We start from the raw sequence: 22,285 nt of genomic DNA, 5'->3' as shown, positions 1-22,285 counted from the left end.
CAAAATGACAACTGCCTTGCTGAAGAAACGGAAGGTGGTGATGGAGTCTCCAGACATGAACCCTATTGAGCAGCTATAGGGCATCTTTAAGCAGAGGGTGGAGAAGCATTGTGTGTCTAGCATCCAGCAGCGTTGTGATGTCATTATGGAGAAGTGGAAGAGGATCCCAGCAACAATCTGTGCAGCTCTGGTGAATTCCACGCCCGGGAGGATTAAGGCAGTGCTGGATAACAATAGTGCTTACACAAAATATTGACACATTGGAAACTGTTTTGGTATGTTCACTTTTTTATGTCGCCGAACCCTAATATCTCGAGCACAAGGGGGGAAAAATTTGCCATTTACCGTTTGCTGTTGTTAAATTGGCAGCGCGGAACGTGGGATAAGCAGCAAAAGCATAGAATGAACAATGGCAGGATCAGGGGGAATCTGCGATGTGCTTTGGGAAGAAAAGCGCAGCCGTTGAGAGAGTGCCGGTGGGAAGGCACGTACCGGGGTACACATGAGCGATAACAACCGCCGTGAACCAACATATACCAACAATAACGGACAGTGAGAGTGTGGAAGTTTAAATAGGAGCTGGTGATGATGCTAAACGAGCACCATATGTGCGCGATTGAAGCCGGGAGCTTCAGAGAAAGCGGCCGAGAAAGCACCTGACACGCTGAAGGGGGCTGAAGGGGGCCGAAGGGGGCGTGGCAGGTGGATTCCTGACAGATAAACATGTACTGTATGTATTTTTATAGCATGCCTTCATCAAACAAATCGCGGCAACGCTGTTGTGTAAAAAAACCTCCAAAAACACGTGCATGCACATTCTCATTTATTAACGCACATCATGTACATAAAGAAATTTCAAGCACGTTAATATATTGCCGCCATTTTGATTTTCGTTTATCTCGATCATCGGTTATCTCGATGCTTTTTGGCGACCCCCTAGGACATCGACATAACCAATATATATATGTAGTTAGATGTGGAGCTCTCCAGCTGTGCTCAGCGCCTCAGCAGCACCTGTGGCTGAAGGCCAGGCTGTGTGTGAGGCAGTGTGTGCCAAGAAAGGGCTGGAATCTAGGTTTTGGGAGCAACATCTGTATGAATGGTGGCATTGTCAGAGAATGATGTCATTAGAAAGTGATGGTGAGCTCAGACACAGCTGAAATGTTCAGATATTATTGACTGAACACACACACACACACACACACACTCACACACACACAAACACACACACATTTATATATACACTATATGGACAAAAGTTCATGGACACCTGACCATAAGATTTGTATGTGATTATTGGACATGTAATTCATTTTTGCTGTTATAATAACCTCCACTCTTCTGGAAAGATGTTCCACTAGATTTTTGAGTGATGTTGTGTAGATTTGTGCTCTTTTAGCCACTAGTGCGTTAATAAAGTTAGGTACTGGTGTAGGCTGAGGGGGGTTGGGGTGCAGTCACTGTTCCAATTCAATTCATCTCACAGGGTTGAGCTAAGAGCTCTATAGCAGTCACAAGATCTTACACTCCAACCCACATAACCTTGCTGAAACAGGATTCTGTGTCTGTAAACACTACATATAGTATTATTCATATAAGTCCCTGTAAATAAGTTGTTAGGGTGAGGACATGGAGTTACACCCCTTAAAGAAATGTAAATTAATCTGTGGTGTAGCATGCTGTTTCTAAATGAAATCTGTGAGAATGCCACACAGGATTCACAGCACTTAGAGCGTTCATAGCTTTTTTTAAATAATGACAAGACAAGAGAGGGCTCCTACTTTGGGTTCCTGGTTTTGCAGCTGGCTGTAAATTTATTTATTGAGTGGACAGGGGATTGAGAGACTACCATGTGTTTGCCTTAGTGCAGCAGCTTGTTGATTTAGCTGCAATAACACTGTTTTAGCTGCATGGGCATCCACGCTTCACAGCCTGTCAGTGTAGTCAGCCAACGTGGAATCTGACTTGGTGTAGCACACTCAGCAGATTCAGAGGTAACCTATATGAATGTGATTTATATATTGTATTTTTGTTGTTCTCACTTTTTACAGGAAGTTCTTTTTTCATGGATGGGACTCATGAGGTTGAACACAAATTTAGGTCAGGTGGTTGCCAGTCTGGGGAACACCACGCTCTGTGTTTCACCTTATTTCACCTAATTATTGAACCGTTTATGACCTGATTCCATGGCCAGATTGCTCACACACAGTGAAGCCTAACTCACACAGTATACAGATCAGTACCAAATGTGACCTCTGCAGTCACGGGCAATCTACACCATTACACTTTTACTTAGTCTTTGATGTCAGGCATTTATTTTTCATTGACCTGTCATAGCAAGGCTGGCAGCTTAAGGTACAATCAGAGTTGTTTTTACAGTAATGTGATCCATGTGACAGTCAACTGAGAGTTTCTTTTAATCCCTGGCTTGTAAGTGATATGGATGAACTGTGAAACCTTGAACTTCTCTAATGTCATGCACTGCACTATCTACACTGTAAAGTGATGGATGTTTGTGTCCATACTAAAGAGCAGCCCTGATTACAGCGGCTTAGCTACAGTTAGACCAGGAAGTCTGTGTGTTTATGCTTTTGTTAACTGAGCCTGATTAGGCCTCTCCTGCATTACCCAGCCTGCCACCCTGAGGCACAAGCAGTTTGAGAGAGAAAATCATTTTGTAAAGCTTCCTTTGAGAACATTATCCATTCTGCTAATAGTGAATAGGAGCACTTTTACTAAAAGCATGCACAGTCTGACAAATGAAAGCAAATATTCAATATGGTATTGAGTAGCGTTAGATCAGTAAAGTGGACTTTCAATCTGTTTTCCAGTTTGCCTTTTGACATTAATTAGTGTCAACAGGGGCAGCTGGTATAAATTGGCTAACAGGCCTAAGTCCCTGGTCTTTGAAAGATACTGGGACATCAGTATAAGGTTTCATTGTTGGAATCTGCTATCCATTTTGGAATATTTGCTGTTAAAAACGTCTTAAGGTGGATCATTCTGAAGCAGTGGTGCTAATAAAACTACTAATAATGTCATGAACAAGCAAGGCTATGGCCAATTTAATGTTACTGCAGAGTGTCGATTCATGCCATAGTGAAACATCATTAGATCTGATGTCCATTTGATGTTTCCGGATATTTTTCAGACCTTGATACTGACTGTAATGTTATCTGCATTGGTTAAAAAGGTGCATTCAAAATGATCTATTAGGCTTAATGCACAGGAACAAGGCAGATAATTAACTACCTAAACAACCGCCAATCAAAATTTAAAAGAGCTGATAGAACCAATTATGTGGGGTTTTTTTTGTTTGTGTGTTTTTTTTTTTTGTTTTGTTTTTTTTGGGGGTAGCTGTCTTGCAACTTTTCTAAATGTCCAGTATTAGGAGGAAGTACAACATAAACCAAGAGACATAAGAAATCATGTATACAGCTGCCTATTTGATTTTAAGCATGTGAAATATAATACACTATATCTCATTATGCTGTCAGTTAGATGTAGTATATTATACAATTAAATAGCTTCAGTGTCAAGCAATTGATATTACATTTTATCATCCCATCTAATATAATGAACATTAATCACTGAGTGTCTAGTAGTTTGTGGTATTTTGTTTATCAACTGGGGATCTTTAAAGCGATGCTTCAGAGTAAGAACGGAGGACCAAGCTTTTCTCTATCATGTACAAATGAAAACAATTATTGTGTCATGGAGGAAATTATCCTAGGTCAGCATGCATCACCCTGAACCATTTAATTAACCCTACTTCTTGACATTTTTACTTGGGGTAATGCATTAAAACAATACAAACATCATTGGTTCCAATAATTGCATAGGGCACACACATCCATGTCAGTAGAGCTGTAGTAATACCAGATTCTGTGCCTCTCCCTCTATAAAAGCCTGACCATAAGAAATCAGTTAAGTAGGTTCCAGCTCAGAGCTGCTGGCAGAGCTTGGCTAAGTGGGGTGGTGTTCGAGGGGTGGGTGGTGGTGGGGGGTCCTCATAAAATGAGCTAATGGGTGTGTGGAGGAGATTTTGGACATGCGCATATGGGTTCACCACATCAGGGATTGAGATGGTTCTAAAGAGACTCCGCCTTGTGTCTGGCATGGAGGTTTGGGGGGTGATGAGGAACCAGATGGGTGTCTAATACCCGAGAGCCCAAAGAGAACAGGAAATGGTGCCAGGAAACTCAGGGCTCAGATTTATGCAATAAGCTGTAATGCGTACATAAAAACCCGGTCTGCTCTCCAAAGGTCTGGAATGGTTACATGGCTAAGTTTCAAGCATTAAGACTGTGCACTCTGTATGGTTCAGTGCTTATTAACCTTCTTCTAACAGCAAAATAAAATCAGCTAATATATCATGTATGAAAAGCATAAAAAATAAAGTTATACAAAAATATATTAGTTACAACAAATAGTGAACAAATACTGAAGTGATGTTCATATACTGTTAATACAGACATCGTGTATGGAATTTGTATAGAGATTTGAAGAAAAGCGGAAAGACTAGGGAGAGATGCACAGAACGTAACAGGTGCTCACTGATAACAGTGAGTAGTGAGCCTGGGAGATATTACTAGCCACACACACACACATACACACACACACACACACGCACACACGCACACACACACACACACACACACACACACACACACACACACACACACACACACACAGAGGAAAGGGAGAAAGAGAGAAAGAAAAAGAGAGTCTTCCCTGCTCTAGTTCTACCTAGGGGCTCCCTTTTCCCTCTGATCTCATTCAGCCTGATTTATTCCTGAAGCAGAGGGCAGGGTACGCTCTCTCTTTTTACACTCTTTTATTGATATGAAGTCATCCCTTCGTCCCATGGAACCTGAATCTTTTAGAAGGATGCACCCCAAAGCACTCAGCACAGCATCACTCAAATTTGAGTGTCACAGAAGAAGTGACAATAAATACCATTAAAGTGCCATTATGTACCTGTAAGAGAGACAACCTAGAAAAAAAAAATAGATGTTAGAGGTGAAGGATGATGTAGTGGAATTTAGACACTAGTTGTAACTTAAACCATCAAAAATGCATGTCCATGGAAGCCTTTGTAGGAAAATCAAGCTTTTAAGTTGCTACATAAGAAGCCTAATCCATGTGCTATGCCAGGGATTTTATATATTATTTGTAAAATAAATCACAGTTTATCCTTTTTGCTCGCTCTTCTAAACCATTCTAGGAGTTTCATTAATCTATTATGGCCTGCATTAGGATTGACACTGAGTTGTTTAACTCTTCAAGATATACGGTATAAAAGGATGAAAAGATGCTTACACAATACGGTCATTGTCATGTTATCATTAACTCTTGTTCAGTGGGGAAAGCATCTTGTGATATAAATGAAATATTTACAAGTAAAGCAAAGTGGGTGTTTGAACACATTTGTCATTATGAAAAAACTCTTACATTTCATTTTCACACTTCATTCACACCAATCGAAGGGTAACTATCACCATATAGACCTTCTTCTAATACTATACAGCTATTACACACAAAATGAGAAGAATTGTCAAATGAGCTACTTATGCAATTTACTGTAGAAATACTTTAGTGCAATGCTTATTTTAGAAATTGACAGAAGGAAAAACAATAGAACTGTATCGTATCAGCACATCGTGCCACAACCATCAACTTGGAGTTTTCTTTGATGAGATAACAACGAAATACACTGCCCGTCTAAAAAAAAAAAGTCACCGCCTGGATTTGACTAAGCAAATAGGTAAGAGCCTCTAATTGGATAATTACTGCATTGATCATTATGTTTCAGCTGGCAACAAGTTATTTAACCATAACTGATGTAGTGAGTAGCTTCTCATTTCTTAAACAACCATGTCAGAAGAAACGTCCTGTGGTCGTGGAAAAGATGTTAATCTGTTTCAGAAGGGTCAAATTATTGGCATGCATCAAGCAAAGGAAACATTTTAATAGATTGGTAAAACTACTAAAATTGAGTTAAGAACTGTCCAATGCATTATTATTATTCTTCGAGGAAGAAATGTGGTCGTAAAAAAATCTTGAACGATCGTGATCTGCGATCATTTAAATGTTTGGTGAAATCAAACCGCGAAGAAACAACAGTAGAACTCACCGCTATGTTTAATAGTGAAAGTAATTTCCACATGCACAATGCGAAGGGAACTCAAGTGATTGGGACTAAACAGCTGTGTAGCCTTAAGAAAACAACTTATCAATAAGGCTAATTGGAAAAAAGGCTTTAATTTGCTTGGGAACATAAAGATTGGACTCTGGAGCGATGGAAGAAGGTCATGTGGTCGGATGAGTCCAGATTGACCCTGTTTCAGATTGATGGGCACATCAGGGTAAGAAGAGAGGCAGATGAACTGCCCATCATGCCTAGTGCCTACCGTACAAATCTGTGGGGGCAGTGCAATGATCTGGGGTTGCTGCAGTTGATCAGGTCTCTGTTCAGCAATGTTATGTGCCCAAAGAATGAGGTCATATTCCAAAATGACAATGCCAGGATTTGGCATTGGGCTCAAATTGTGAAAGAGTGGTTCAGGGTGCACGAGACATCATTTTCAAACATGGACCGACCACCACAGAGTCCAGACCTTAACCACATTGAGAATCTTCGGGATGTGCTGGAGAAGGCTTTGAGCAGTTGTCTGATTCTCCCCTCATCAATACAAGATTTTTGCAAGGTGAAAAATTACTGCAACTCTGGACGGGAATAAATCTTATGGCATTGCAGAAGCTTATCTAAACGATCCCATGCCGAATGTCGGAATCAAAGCTAAAGGGAAAGGACAGGCAGTTTTTGCATTGTTTGCAGATCGGAATATTGATATTGATATAAATTTTTTTCCATTTTCACAGTGGACATAGGGCAGCTCTTTGAGATTGAGCCGCTTTGCAAGAGGAATCATATGTTCGAATTATAAGAGCCTTGCTGGTGTTCGAATAACTGAAATAATGGGAAGAAATTTTTTTCCAAGCAGTTATGAGCTACATGTAAGAATTATGTGTAATGAATGTGTCTGAGAAAACTGAATCTACAGTGTAGTGGTGGTGCTAGTAGTAGTAAACTTTTGAAATTGAAAAGGCATTTATTTTCGGAAAAAAAAAAAAGATTTAAGTACTGTAAATGTGCACTGTCTAAATCCCTGTGAGCCTGTAAGACGTATACTACATCACAATGTAAGGTAAGAGAGACAGCGATGAGCAGAAAGAAAAGCAGGCAGTTCACCCGTGTCCCCACAGGTCTCCACCTGTAGAAGGATAATGAGTGTTTAGCCATGACTCTGCCATGACAGGGAGAGGCTGGACTGTCATTAGAGGCTCATGCAGCTGCTGCTTCATGTCTGTGTGAGCAGCACAGTCAGCCAGTACTGTTCTAATGTCTGTTTACACCTCATCATCACGCCTGATGAGGCTTCTGCACACACTCCAGCCATGCTGAGCTAGGCTCTTGGCTAACGTCATAGAGGGTTTCTGTGGACGTAATGCGCACCGGATATATTAGACGTTGTCCAGGGAAGTTCAGTATTACCAGAGAGACTTGAAAAAAGTATCTTCTTCTGCATCCTCCTTTGACCTGAATTTGTTCTTGGGTAAGAACTTTTATCTTTTGTTATTTTTTTTTTCCACTGATATATGTTTTAGATTTCTTAAAGAAATTTTCTTACTGTGTGTGTAGTACAGTAGATATCACTGTTTGGTCAATTTCAGCTGGACGTATGAGTGTGTGTGTGAATGACAGAACTCTTACACTGAAATGTGAGTGTAATTCAAATGTGTTTCAGTGGTGTGTATGTGTTTCATGTATGCATGTATCTATTCAGAGTGTGCCCTAGAACACTGCCTTTCTCCCTTTATTACAGCATACACACTTATACAAACTCAAGAGCAAAGCTCCGGGGGGCCTGCATGGAACTAGAGTGAATAGTGATTGCATTAGCATACTGATAGCACTCACTTTCCCTTTGCCCAAGAAGTGAAAGATAGATGGCTCTTCTGTGAAGACAACGATAAACTCCACTACCCCCCCTCTCATTCTCCATCTCGTTCTTCCTCCTCTTTCCCTTGTGCACTGGCTCACAGCCAAAATGAGAGTAAGTGACACTTCTGCTGATGCTAGCCTGATGCTTGTCGACCCTGCCGGGCCCCAGACAGTGGCATTCCAGCGCGTGGGAACTGCAGGAACCCTACAGAGTGGCTGGGGGGATAGAGATAGAGCTCACAGCTGCATTGGTCCAATTGCTATTAACCTACTCCTGATTGATGGGTGGTCCACTCAGTCAGATGTGTTTTCCTGCCCTTTGACCCCAATATGTCTGGCGGCTGGATGGATGAATGACGGTGCCTTAGTGTTTGTGGTTCTGACACATTCTTCTTCTAGCCATCAGGGCTGGATATATAGTTAAACAAGATAAATAAGGTGATGAAACATGTGGCGTGACTGGTGACATGAACCACTGAGCATAGCGGAGACAGTGTTTGTGTGCTGAATTCGAGAATATCTTTGTCACCTGGCTTGTTTTAATTATTGTGGAAAATCTGAATGGATTTAAAATATCTTTCTTGTTTTATGTATTGAGCTATTATGTTTAATGGGAATTTCAGTGGGGTTTTGTGCATTTGCTAATATGTTGTTGTTGGTTTTTTTTTTTTTTTTTTACAAGAAATACTTCTTTTATTTATTACAAATGTTCAAATGAAATAGAATTTATAAGTTCCACAAGTTCTGTTTATCACAGTTCAAAATGTTGAACTCACCAAGAACAAACATCTCCAGGATATTTGACTCAGATGTAAACAAATCAACGAAACCAGGGACATGGCAAACAAAGGGAAGCTAATTCCAGTCACTGTTCAATCAGAATCTTATAGTTGTCTCTTTGGTGACCAAATAAACCAGCATACACAACGGGTTGAATGTGTGTCAGTGCATTAGCGAGATAACAAAGTTGAACTGTGGTAAAGTTATACATTTATCTGTAATAGCTACTGAAAATGTTATGCTGGTTTTCCTTTCGGTGTCATTAGTTAAGTTTATAAATCACTGGATTAAAAAAATCTCCTTTCCGTTTTTCAGTTATAGTGGCTATTTATGAGTGGTGGTGAGAACTAGCTTTAGGAGCAGTTAAGGAATTTAGGGTGTTCATACAATTCATAGTTCATTTGTAGTAGAATATGTGGCTTGTTGTGTTTAGTTAACAGACAGTGCAAGGTGTGTAATGTCTGGCAGATGGGAATAGTGAAAGTCTTCTGGTGAAGCAGGTTGAATGTTTTGTTGTATGCGAAGTACATGGATTGTGTTGGTAGTGCTAATAATGAACAGTAAGTTGGGTAACAGTATTGGTAAATTCATTGTTAAGCTTGTCAGGAAGCTGTTGTAAAACCTGGGTGGGTATATGGGGGTGCAACTGGAAGAGGTCCACATGGAACCAGTGATGTGGCTGGCCAAACAAGATGCATGGGAATAGAAATAGCTCGGAGGAACTGGGTGACTCCCTTTGGCAGGTACGGCTGTAAGCAATCAAATTCAGGGAAAGTGATCAAATTGATCTGGGTTTATTTATCTAAATTGCAACCATGATTTGTTTAAAAACCGTAACGCAAGTATAAATGTGGACTGATTCTTGTTGATTCGTGTTTTCATGAGTGGGGTAATGCTTTTTAACTCTAAATGGAAAAAAGCTTGAAGACCTGCGCTGAAGTACTTTATGGGTAAAACTCAGCATTGAATGTCATTGAAGTAAGTTTGTCCACCACTATGTAGTTTTGAGGGGAGTGACAATGGAAGAGAGAGGGAGCGAGGGGAATTGGGGTAGGGGGTTGAGAAAAACAGAAATGAAGGGAGGGAAGAGGTTGGATGAATGATGCCGTGCGCTGATGCTGGCCAGCTGGCCATGGTTCTTGGCAAGAAAAGTGAATGCTCCAGCCACTGGCTCTGACTGACAGCATCTGGAGTGACAGCATGTTACTATACTACTGTCATTATACGTTTATTTTGCATACTGTACCGTCTTTCCCAAATGTAAAAGCTGGATATTACTTGTGTTACTAATTTTCTTAGATTTGTATTTCTCTTTTTGCTTTTGTATTTCTTTCTTTTCTTTCTTTAAGCCGGTTTCCTTTTAAAATGACCCCACCTGTGCAGCTTAAATGGAAATACTGTACATGCTGTAGACTCAACACACTCTAAAAATATGCTTACTTTTCCAGTGCAAGTCTAAAAGGCTAAACGAATGCGTCCAGACATAGATGCACTTTTTTTTTTAAAAGCTTGCCTTCGTTTGCTGTCACACAGATCACACTAGTAGCCACATTTTGGCAGCTTATGACTGGGTTTGTGGGTTTGTTAATAGCCTGGGTGGTTAAAGAGCTGCCCAGAAAAACAGCTCAGGGAGAGAGAGCGCAGGCAGGTAAACACACACTAAACACAGGCACTTTGACGGAGTGTTTCAAGGCCGAAAAGTTTTCCGAGTTGGTCTATGCAAAGCATTTAAGTCTACCACACTGCTGAAGCAGAAAAGGAGAGAAAAGGGGAAGTTATAGCACAGTTACAGCGTATTTGCCATATGCGCCAATACAATAGATAGTGAAAGTGTGTGTTTATGTGCGTTTGAGAATCAGTGCAAATTGCAGTCTGGTATGTGTATGAGAGCTTAGAGTGTAATATTAACAAGCGACTCGAATGAAGAATTATATCCATATTTGCTTCTGACTTTTATGTGCATCTAAAAGAAAATACATGTTCTATTTACTCGCCTGTTATGAATCATGGTTCCACCCAGTGACATCTGTGTAAGCTGTTTTGGTCATACTGCATAAAAAAAGAAAAAAGGGCTTGTGTGTTGCACTTCAGGTGCAGCCTTTCAGTGTTTCTACCAAAGGTGCTTTTCATTAGCCTTAATTTTTCTTCATATTGTTTCCAGGTAAACAGCAGGGAGCATTAAATTAACCAAGCTTGCTAACCTCTTTTTCTCTTGTTTCTCCTGTAAAGAGACTGAAAGCTGCTTTGGCTCACCATCCTGGGCCTATCTCCAATGGCAACATGAATACTATGGGTCACATGATGGACATGATGTCGTCACGGCAAGAGCAGAGCCATCACCATCTGCATTCGCATCCTCATCAACACATGCAGGCCCCGCCCCATGGTTACCCACACCATGCCCACCACCATAGCCACACCCAAACAGGCCACCATCACCCGCAGGGCCACGGGCACCATAACTCTCACCCAGGCCACCTACACCCTGCGCACGGGCACCAGACGTCTCCTCACGCACAAATGCACTCTGTTGCGCCCCAGGTATTGCAACACAATCTTTATCAATGTCAGTAGCCTTAAGTAAAGTTTCACTAAGTGTCACAGTCATGGTACGGTTGTGATCGGTTGGTGTTGAGGTGTGTATTAAATTTGCTGGCTTATAGATAACATTTACATTTGTGGCATTTAGCAGATGCCCTTGTCCAGAGCGATGCACCAAAGTTCTTTGAGTCTCTATCAATGAATAGTTCTTTACTTGATTGCTAGATTACAAACTTAAGATAAATCAGTTTACAATCTGTTGAGAGGATTATTTTTATTTTTATTTTTTTTAACAAAGCAAAGTGTTAGTTTAAGTAGTTGGTTTAAGTAGTTAGTTAGTTAGTTAGTGAGTTATCACCTATTTGAACAGTGTTGATTTCACCTGACGTATGATTTGATCAAATATGAATTATATTTAGTTTTATATAACTAAATTAGCTCTTGTATACTGCTTATTACTTAGACATATTTATCATATGGAGATGGGGTAATGTAAGTAGTTGATCACTTTAGTCATTTATTTTCTTTAAAAGTACTTGATACACATTCCATTATATACTGTGGGAAAAAATGTTTCATGTTTTTTCTTTATTATGGAGACACACTAAGAAGCATGTTTCGTCTATCATCTCTTGCCAAAAGAAACCAAACATGACTTGTCAAAGCAGCAACTCTTCTATACTCTTGGCACGTGTGTAGCCTACAGTCGAGGCCAAGAGTTTACATACAAATAGGGTTAAGCCAATTACCATACATTTCCTGCATTAAATCAATTAAGGAATTTTGGGAATTTGGTGAACCTTGGTAGAAGACCCAGTTTAACCAAGTCTTACATTTCTGGCTAGTGTTTTTAAGTGCTGCATCAGTATTTCTATGTATTTTTTCTCCTGTAAGATGCCATCTTTTTTTCTGAATTATGAAACAGACTCCTTTCCAGCAAAATAGTTCCACAACATGATGCAGCTACTCTTAGGATGATGTTCTTCAGATGTACTCACCTCTGATTATTAAGGCTAAACAGTCTGAATGTTGTTTGACCTAAGAATAATACTCCAAAAGACTAGCTTCTGGTAACCATTTGAGGCTGGCTTTATCATGGAAGTTTTAAAGTAGGAGCTTCTTCCTTTAACGACAGCTCACTCGGTTGTACAGTACATCATTTTTAGATTTTCAGGTTTTTTAACCTTTACCAGATACTTAGTTGTTGCCTTGGAGCTCAGGTGTAACTATAAGACCAAACTTTGATCATCCCTAATATCTGAACAATATTCTGTTTATAAAGACAGATAATAGTTTTATTTGCATGCTCAATGTATCTTTAGGGATTTGGATTTTACTTCTAATGCTGATTCACATTTGGAAATGTGGCTCAATCTTTTTCTGAGGTCTGGGCTGGCTTGCTGAGATCAGACACTTTTATAAGCTCTTTAAAGAGGCAGTCGATTTAATAAATGTCAATTTTTTTCATCTTATGTAAATAAAGATGTGTTTTATTTTTTAACCATACAAAATATACATGTCAGAATGCCTGTTTGCACTTAGTGAAAAAATAGCATTTGTTTGTAAGATGGCAGTGGTCGCTCACTAGTTGAGAGTTGCCACTCTTAATCCTCATCTACTCACGTATAAATGAGACAAGCGTAAGTTGCTCTAGATAAGGTAGTCACAATAACGGCACAACAGTATGCTACATGTGTATGTTACCTTTTCGTCTGTATTTATTGTGTATTTAGAAGAAGAGATAACATTAGTTGCATCAGATTGCATTAGATCTGCCTTTATTGTCTCCCTTGGGCAGGAGAAATAAACCTTGGGCAGTTGAGAGAACACAGTAAAAGCAAACAGATATTAATGGAGATAAACAATTCATTTTAACACCCTCCAAATATCACATGTATGTATAAATTAATGTAAACATGAAGTTAAAGTGAAATGGTCTAAAATCTTGTTTTTATTTTATACCTGAAAGACAAGTATTTTTTGCTGTACTTCCCCTTAGGCGTTGTTGCCTTTAGGTACACTCACTTGTATGCTAGTAAGAAAAATGTGATTTAGGTCGAACTGTTAATCTGAGGTTTGTTGAATGGGTTGCATTAACAGAAGAATAATGGTGTATAGGCTGAATAACCCACAAAGCACTTTTTTTCTCATAATGTGGACTGCTTCAAACTGCTCATACTCAATTAGAGCTGCTTCTCTCAAATGTCACTCTAGTTTGCAGTAGGATCAGGAATTTATGTTGACTGTTTTAGTCACAGCTTTAACTAAAACTGCAGATTTGAGTAATCCTAATAAAAGAGCCAGGAGACAAAGGAAAGAAAAAACATTCTCCTCTTAAAACGAAAGATGATCCAACATAAAAATGTTATTGTGGGATCAGTAATATATTACAAGAACATTATGAAAGTAAGTATAATGGGGTGAGAAATGAATGGATTTCAGGTTTGTGACTTCACTGCACATCTCTTCATGGAATTTTCCAGCTAAGTCTGTCTTTTTGTGTTTCGGAAATTCTGCCTCCAGCGTATTATTAAGCCAAACACGACGGCCTGTATCCACACCATTCATCAAAGCTGCTGCATTTTCCAACACCCTAATGCAACCTGCAGTGATCTGATGGCTGCACGTACCGGCCACAGCCAAGTGCACGTCAAAGAGCTTTTTTGTGGGCTTGCTAAGCTGCTAGGAGACCTGTTTCACTAGACATCTAAAACTGTTAGCCTGAATGGACCTGGGATGTGGAAAGAGGACTGTGGCACCTCTTTATGAGGGTGGGGTAGCCTGTAAATCAGTGTGTTTCTCACAGGGGCCATGGCCATCGTAAGACTAAACGGGCACATGCACAGAACATATGTTGTTTTAAAGGAACCTCCCAAATCGCTGGGGTGGTTTTAGACAGGTGATTGGCTGACTGCCTCTAAGTCTGTTATAAGGAAAGGCAGTAGTTATGGATGGCTGACTTTATGTTCTTTGTTTCCTGACAGATAGTCTTACATTTAATACAATTATTATCCTAATTATAATTATTAATTTATTACATTACATTTTTACAGTTATCCCCGGCTGCTCAGCAAATGCAGCCCACGCAGACACTGCAGTCTGGACCACCCAGTGGAGGTCGGCGCAGACGCGTGGTGGATGAGGACCCTGACGAGCGCCGGCGCAAGTTTCTGGAGAGGAACCGGGCGGCTGCTACACGCTGCAGGCAAAAAAGGAAAGTGTGGGTGATGTCTCTAGAGAAGAAAGCTGAAGAGCTCACCCAGACCAACATGCAACTCCAGGTATGGGCTGTATCCTAGTCCTCCCACACACACCACTATTTCTAAATCCATTTCGGAGCTGGTTCTGCAAAATTTGTTCTACCCGGTTCTCATATTTCACAACATATTAGGCTGGGTACAGTGGCTCATAAACATGGCTGGAATGACAGCTGATGCTACTGTAGCCAGGGAGCAGATGGAGCTCAGAAAGGCCTATGTGTGAAAGAGGAAAGGGCACAAGCTAACTAGATGAATCAAAAAGAGGACCAGTTGCTGCTGAGAGTGGAGTTTTTGGAGCAGTGACACCGAAAACCAGAGACATAAGTTAGGTCCATGATAGGTCCATCAAAACCACAAATTTTATGTTTTAGCTTGCATATAATCTCAGATTCAATCCAAAATATTTATCAGTTTTAAAACAACCTGTTCTTCATCACACTGATTGACACAGCAATAACCCACATTAAATTAACCTGCAAGTCTATAAGAGTAACATTGTGAGACTTGTGTAACAGTGTAACTGATTTACCTTTTTCCTCCCTGCTCTCTTGGTTCTTACACCACTCTTCTGATTCTTATTAGCCAACAGACAATAAAAGACACATTTAAGAAGTTTGTTCTCTTTCATTACCCTGGCATTCTCCAAATAAGTGCTTTGGCCAGGCTTATTTTGGCTTCCACATCCTCATAAAACGATCAGGATATTCAAATTCTTCATTTAATAAGACCGGCCACAGCCATATGCTCTTTTGTAATGAGACTCGTAACAGCAGATGAGCGAGTGTCTGCTGCGAAGTCTGTTAACCACACACTCAGGTTGATTTTTACATTTGCTAATGATGATTATTATCAATGTTATGCGTTACAACATAACGACACCTCCATCAAAGTCCTTACTTGTAAAACATTTCTGCAATTCTTCTTTATCCAATTGAGCTGATGTGTCAGGATAATCTTATTTTTCCTGGATGTCTAAACAGGGTGATATTTCAAAAGTAGACCAATCTTATCGAATACCGAAGAACGCTTACAGGACACGTTTTTTAATTGTCTATCAGCATATAAGTATATAATCTTAGATTATTTGTAAAATGTTGTAACAAACGCATTCCTAACATACCACCAAACTACTGATCTCTGCTGGCAAAAATTTGTAAAATGTCTTGGAATGTTTATTTGTTGTTGGCAGAATGAAGTGAGCATGCTGAAGAATGAGGTGACTCAGCTCAAGCAGCTCCTACTGACACACAAAGACTGTCCCATCACCGCCATGCAGAAGGAGTCACAGGGCTACCTCAGTGAGTGTTACACACATCTGGCCAGTTGTGGCATTAGTGTGCATAATGTATCAGCCATATCACACACTTCCTCAACCTCAGCCAAATCACTTGGAGTGTTTCAGTGAATACAGTTTTATTGTTTTCCTTTGTACCTGCTCACAGTAGTTTCTAAATAAATAAGTTTCTATTCCTTAATATTTAAATATATTTGTGGCTTAAATTGAGCAAGTCTGAAGTTAGCTAACATTCACAGACAGCCAACACACACACACATATACACACACACACACACACATATATACACATACAGATAATCTTTTCCTACTTTTCAGGTCCAGAAAGCAGTCCAGCAGGAAGTCCAACTCCTGTGACCCAGCAGCAGGTCATCCAGCACAACACCATCACCACGTCCAACACGGCCCCCAATCACTGCACAGACATCAACCCCATCCACTAGAGACTATCTACATCTTAGACGCACGAACATCTGCACCGTGAGGTCCGTGAACAAAAGGCACACCTCTGGGCCTTTGCGGCGAATCTTTCTTCCATATGTATTTGGTACATGCAAATCTCATGGTTTCTTTAGTGGGACTTTTTTTTTTTTTTTTGCTTCGAGTTAAAATATTCAAATTGTTTCAAAAGGAGGCCTGTAAAAATTCAAAAAGTGCTGAACTTTTCAGCATAACCGTTCACACAAAGTCAAGGTAAAATGTTACCACGATTTTACCTACCAAGAGAGAGTTGTGTTGTGTTTTCATGTTTCACTAATTCACTCCTTCAAATACTACTGCCTTCCCACATGTGCAACAGTCAAACTGTAGCCTTGATGTGTCTTTTCTCATTGCTCTGAACTATAATGCCAAAAAAGCTGTTTATTTTGTATCTGTTTGTTTTTACGAATGATTTATGATGATTAATTCATTTATTAATATGTCACACTTCCAGTCTCCTGCAAGGCGATGAACTAAGAAAACCTAATTGTTAATCCATTATGTTCTTATGACAATAATGATGTTAAATGGAAGCAATATACATCAGTCTGACGAATGCTCAACAACTTGGCTGTCAGTTTACTTGTCAATTTACCAAACTTAATTCCCATCACGATGTTGCAGTGCAGTAAATGACCATTGCTTGGTTGTTCTGCTTTCAGCAGTGGCCAGTAATTAAAAAAGGCAAGTTACATAAAGTAATGTATAATTTGAGTTTGGGTGTTTGCCTTGTTGAAAATTCGTCAGAATTCTGGTGAGGCCCACAATATGTGTGTGTGTGTGTGTGTGTGTGTGTGTGTGTGTGTGTGTGTGTGTGTGCAAATCTCATTGGCTGCTCTAGCCATATGCTGAATCTCAGCACAGTGACACCCTGGAGACATCTCTGCTTACTCAAACCTCTAGGCCAAGTTACAAGGGCCTTCTGTAAAGTAAGAAAATAATGTAATCAACGTTTGTTTAAACCTGCATGGCCATTGTTCTGTTGGACGAATATGATGTTGAAGCCTGCCCTTTTACTTTGAGCATGGCCAGAAGAGTCTGTCTCTTGGTTGCTCCTTGAGTCTATGATTATGCAGTATGTAATATGATCATACAGTCCAACGGACCCAACAGATGTTGATTAGATCGTCTGGATTGAGAAGTCATGCAGATTGGGTGCATAAGAACGTTTTAGGAGCAGCTCATGCTTTCTCAAGGACCAAGCAAAGACTCAATAGAAGTCTACAAAAATTCCCTATAGCAGATGAGTAGGAGACTGTTGGAGGTTAAATTCTGCTGCTGCACTGAAGATACTCGTATTGGAAGCAGCTTCTTCTTACTATACGGACATTCCAATGTGAACCCTATTTTATTCCCCCTTTTGAATTTTTGTTTGGTTGTTTGTACAAAAGACCTCTTTACCTCAGGACTGCATAATCCCAGACACGAAGCTGCTCACTGTAGCCATGAGTGGCTGAGCAAGCCTTGAAACCCTGATGAGGTTGTATCGATTAGCTGTCTCTCTTTAACGTTGACTTATTGCGTAGTGCTTTAGTTTCGTCTGCCTCGAAGAGAATGTAGCATTTGACTATTTCTAAACAGGTACCAATCTAAACTATGCTTTCCAACTCTCACAGTGTGCCTGAACTATTTTGTGACTTGCTCACATGCAAAAGAATGTCAGTCATTATTAATACCGTACATTTTGTGTGTGTGTGTGTGTGTGTGTGTGTGTGTGTGTGTGTGTGTGTGTGTGTGTGTGAGCTAAATGTTTTTATGCTCTTTTATAAAAGTTCAGAATAATTGCTTTGTTTGCATGGAGCTGTTCTCGGGGATTCACTTTGGTGGACACTTTGGGTATTCCTCTGGACCCTGGAGGCCTGTGATGAGAGCACCTTGACCTTTTTTGACGTTTCCCAGGCATCCTTGGTCAATGCCCAAATAAATTGTTACGTTTTGCGCCAAAATGTTTCCCCTCCCCAGCAGGAGAAAAAGGTCTTTCTTCCAGTTGATGATCTCTCAAGTATTCAACAGTTTGTCGAGGACATTTTACCGCTCTTAATTGGAACATATTGATTTCCTTCATCTTTCCATGCAGCACCGTGTCTGGAGCAGGAGCGTGCTAAAGCTCCTCCACATTTAAAGGAGGATTCATGTAGCTGTCTATGCACTTTGCCCTCTGCGTGTACAGCAGAGTTTGAAATAGCCATAATGAAGACTCAGTGATTCTTCTGTTCCCACACCAGCGAGATGCGGCCTTTGTCGACCCAATGGAGACAGAGGCATTGCAGCCTTTTGTATCTCCCAAAAAAAGGAGTCCCTTATAGGGCCATCCTACTGGAATCCAAGGAAATGTTTTATCTTAACTTTCAGACTTTGTGTCTAGATGCTCATATAGCTTTAAACAATTTAGGATATCTCTTTCGGATGTCTCTATCTACGAAAACTTTGTAGATAACCTTTGTAGGTTTTTCACACTGTGAAGGTGGCTGGGGTAGTAATGTGAACAATAATTGTTTTCTATTCAGTCTAAGACTTCATGCATTGTGTTTGCATTATGTTGCAGCATTTTCCCTAACGAACAATCTAACTGAAGCCAGCACTTGCTACATGTAGCATTTTAAAGAGGCTTTTTTTTCCCTTTTCAGTTATTTTGTCCATGATTGTGGTTTGTTACAGCTGAACACCAACCCGATAACAGTCCACATGTGTCATCTCAGCATGCATTTCAATACTGCACTCTAGTTTCTGCATAGCAATGTCATGAGCTAGCGAGAAAGTTGGCCATCATAGCGGTTTTATTCCAGACTAAAAATAGCCAAGAAATAATAAACACCATCTTTTGCATTAACATTTAAAATGTATATTAAAGGCTCAGCCAGGAAAGGTTTGTGAAAGATAACATTTAAATGAGACTCTATGGAGGACCATATGGTTGTCATTGGATGCAATTAGGATCCAGCAACATGTCTCAGACCATGCTGGAGTAGCAAAGTTAAACAACCATCAGACATCCTGCAGTATTTCATCTCCTCAGTTTTTTCATTTCAAACGACAGCAGATCAGGTTCACTCACCTCTGCTTAGCACAGAAGCGGAGAGCAAAAAAGATTGAAACTGGAATGATTTATAATAATAATAATAATAATAATAATACAGATTATTCTCAACTTGTTGATTTGGTCATTGTTCCTTTGTAAAATGGGCGTATAGTACTTTGTCTTTTGTACTTTCTTTTTTGAGAAAATGGAGAGTAAAATGTATGTGTGTGTGTGTGTGATAGAGTGTGTTATTTTTTTTGCGAGATAGTGGACATTAAAAAAAGTATAAATGTATCATTTGAAGCATAAAAATATAAATATTGTATAGATTCTCATTAATCTTTCTCATGTAATGCAACCACCTTTCTTCTCGAAAGGAGTCAATGTTTGGTACATGTTGTAAATAATGTTTGCGTAGCACTTCAACTGTTTGTTAAAATGTCTGTTCATTTCTGCGCATAAACGTTCGTTTTCCTTGTTTATTACACATCCTGGATTCGAACATGCCTGCATAACTTTGTACATTTTTTTTTTTTTTTTATATATGTTTGTGTTTGTTCATTTGTTTGTCTATGCATATGTACAGATGTGAGATCACAGCAGCTATATTACAGTATGGAAATAAAGCACTTGTTCAGTAACAAAGCGAGCCGTGTTTTATTAAAATGTTATCATCATTATTAGAAATAATTTTTTTATTATTGTTAAATTAAGTTAATCAATTTACACCTTTATACAGAATAATTGGTTTTACTTAATATTGTTTGTATTTAATGGAAGTATACTATACAATACAAAAAAATATTGTGCCAATTTTTTCCTTCATCTAAACTAGGAGAACTAAACCTGTTGCAGCATGATAATGCCCCTGTGCACAAAGCCAGATCTATGGAGATCTAGTTTACATTGGTTATAGTGGAAGATCTTGAGTGACCTGCTATAGAACTCTAACCTGATGTCAGGGATCCACCAGCCACACCCTCGCCAACCCCTCCAATCACTCCAAGCAGCTTACCAACTTACTAATCATCCACACCTGGTCCAAATCAGTCACCACACTATAAAGACCCTGTTTATCTACATGCTCATGGTCCGTTCTACAGCTTAGGCTTGCGAACATACAGGACTGCCCAAACTACTCCGTTTGGTTGTTGCTCAGCTTACTAGCTTCAGTGTGTTATTCTGTGCTTTCTGCCTTGCCCTTTTTTTGCTTTCTCATTAAAAAAGCCTTCGTTGAATTCACTCGGCCTCCAGAACGTTCTTAGCGCCTGACACCTGAACCCTACTGAACACCTTTAGGATGAATTAAAATGCTGACTGCACCCCAGGACTCTTCATCAGTATCTGACTTTACTATTGACTTCACACTTGTGGCTGAATGAGCACAAATCTCAACAACATCTGTCCGTCTATAAATATTTACTATTATCTAATTATATTGTCTATAAAACCACAAATAATTAGATCGTTATATTCAAAGAATATGAAAACTTTCTTTTGTTATTTAATGTTATGTTATTTTTAGTACATCCTTATAAATAATTTCACCACAAATAAATAACATTCAACAAAGTACTGCAGTAATGCTGAGTATTACAGCTTCAGCATGACTACGGTAAGAAGGAATTAATTTTTGCAGCAGTTTTGTTCCATTGTTCTTGGCAAATCATTTTCGGTTCCCTCGGGTGATGAGGAGCCTTCTGATAAACTTGCATGTTCCAAATTCTCCATCAATTTTCCATTATGTCACGACTTTGGCCAGGTTATGCAATGATCATCACTATTGTATGTTTGGAGTTGTAGTCTCTCCTAATTTCAGTTTTGTGACTGAGGAGAAATTCTTCTTAAATATAAACTCTCTGAATGTCACATTTGCATAGATGCAGCTCCATATTATGATGCTCTAATCACTGTAAGTCTTGGGATCATATATGCAACTATTTTTTCATTTTCTTCAAACTTTTGACAAAAGTATATTTTCTTTTCAAAAGAACATTAGATTTTGTCTGAAAGCACATTTCTGTGCTTCTTATTTAAGAATCAGAGAATTATTTCATAGGGTGTTGCACATATATATGTGTATATATACAGATAAACATATACTGATCAAAAGATTATCAAAATGTGTACATTCTTTGTTAGTTTAGGAGTGCGTGGTTCTGGTTAATTTAAGACAGATTTTATTTAAAATAAGTGGATAGAGGAAAAGAGGAGGGATATAATCAATGCATGAAACACCCCACAGGGATTTCATAAAATATTAGAATATGCATCATGACTTTGAAGAAAGAGTCTTTTTCTACCTTATTCTTCAGATTTGATTTATTTATTCCATGAATAATTCATATATATATATATATATATATATATATATATATATATATATATATATATATATATATATATATATATATTGTTTATGTATCACTAAGGACAAATGTAAAATCCTAAACAAAATACCAAAGCAAAATACCAAGCATGTGGTTTCCAGTTTTGGCCAAAGGTTAAATCATCGTGTTTTCAGAACTATATATAGATTTACACTCAAACAATTAACATTGAGGATTTCAGAACTGACTGGTATGTTGTGCATTTGGTTTTATTTTTGAGAAGAAAGCGTAGAGAATATGGAAATTCAAAAACACACAATACTTGATATCATACATTTTTACCTTGTAACCCATTAAGTGCACCAGACAACAGTATTCTCAAACTGATTTATATGATACTCCTAATTCCACATATTTATATATTTTGTTTGTGATTTGTCTTTTTTTTTTTTCATCCGTAGACTTTGTATATTGGTTTTGTTTTTCTGAAACTCACTTTTGTTTCTATGTCTCCCTGTTGTTTTTGTTTTGTTCATTCTCTTCTGATTAGTGTTTTTTTCTTTTTGATTTGCA

General features: G+C 39.1%; 1 protein-coding gene across 1 annotated transcript in view; it reads left to right on the top strand.

Moving 5' to 3' along the window:
* Positions 1-20,023, top strand: part of creb5b (cAMP responsive element binding protein 5b) — a 51,217-nt gene extending 31,194 nt beyond the window's left edge. The window contains 4 exon segments of the mRNA XM_046848103.1: positions 11,018-11,329; positions 14,383-14,610; positions 15,779-15,887; positions 16,202-20,023. Of these exon segments, the coding sequence (XP_046704059.1) occupies positions 11,018-11,329; positions 14,383-14,610; positions 15,779-15,887; positions 16,202-16,326 (774 nt within the window). The 3' untranslated portion in view covers positions 16,327-20,023.
* Positions 20,024-22,285: the final 2,262 nt, after the last annotated feature.

This window comes from Silurus meridionalis, chromosome 4 (genome assembly GCF_014805685.1).
Source record: "Silurus meridionalis isolate SWU-2019-XX chromosome 4, ASM1480568v1, whole genome shotgun sequence".
NCBI lineage: Eukaryota > Metazoa > Chordata > Actinopteri > Siluriformes > Siluridae > Silurus > Silurus meridionalis.
The sequence above is the reverse complement of the archived record's forward strand: the minus strand, read 5'-3'. Positions and strand labels throughout refer to the sequence as shown.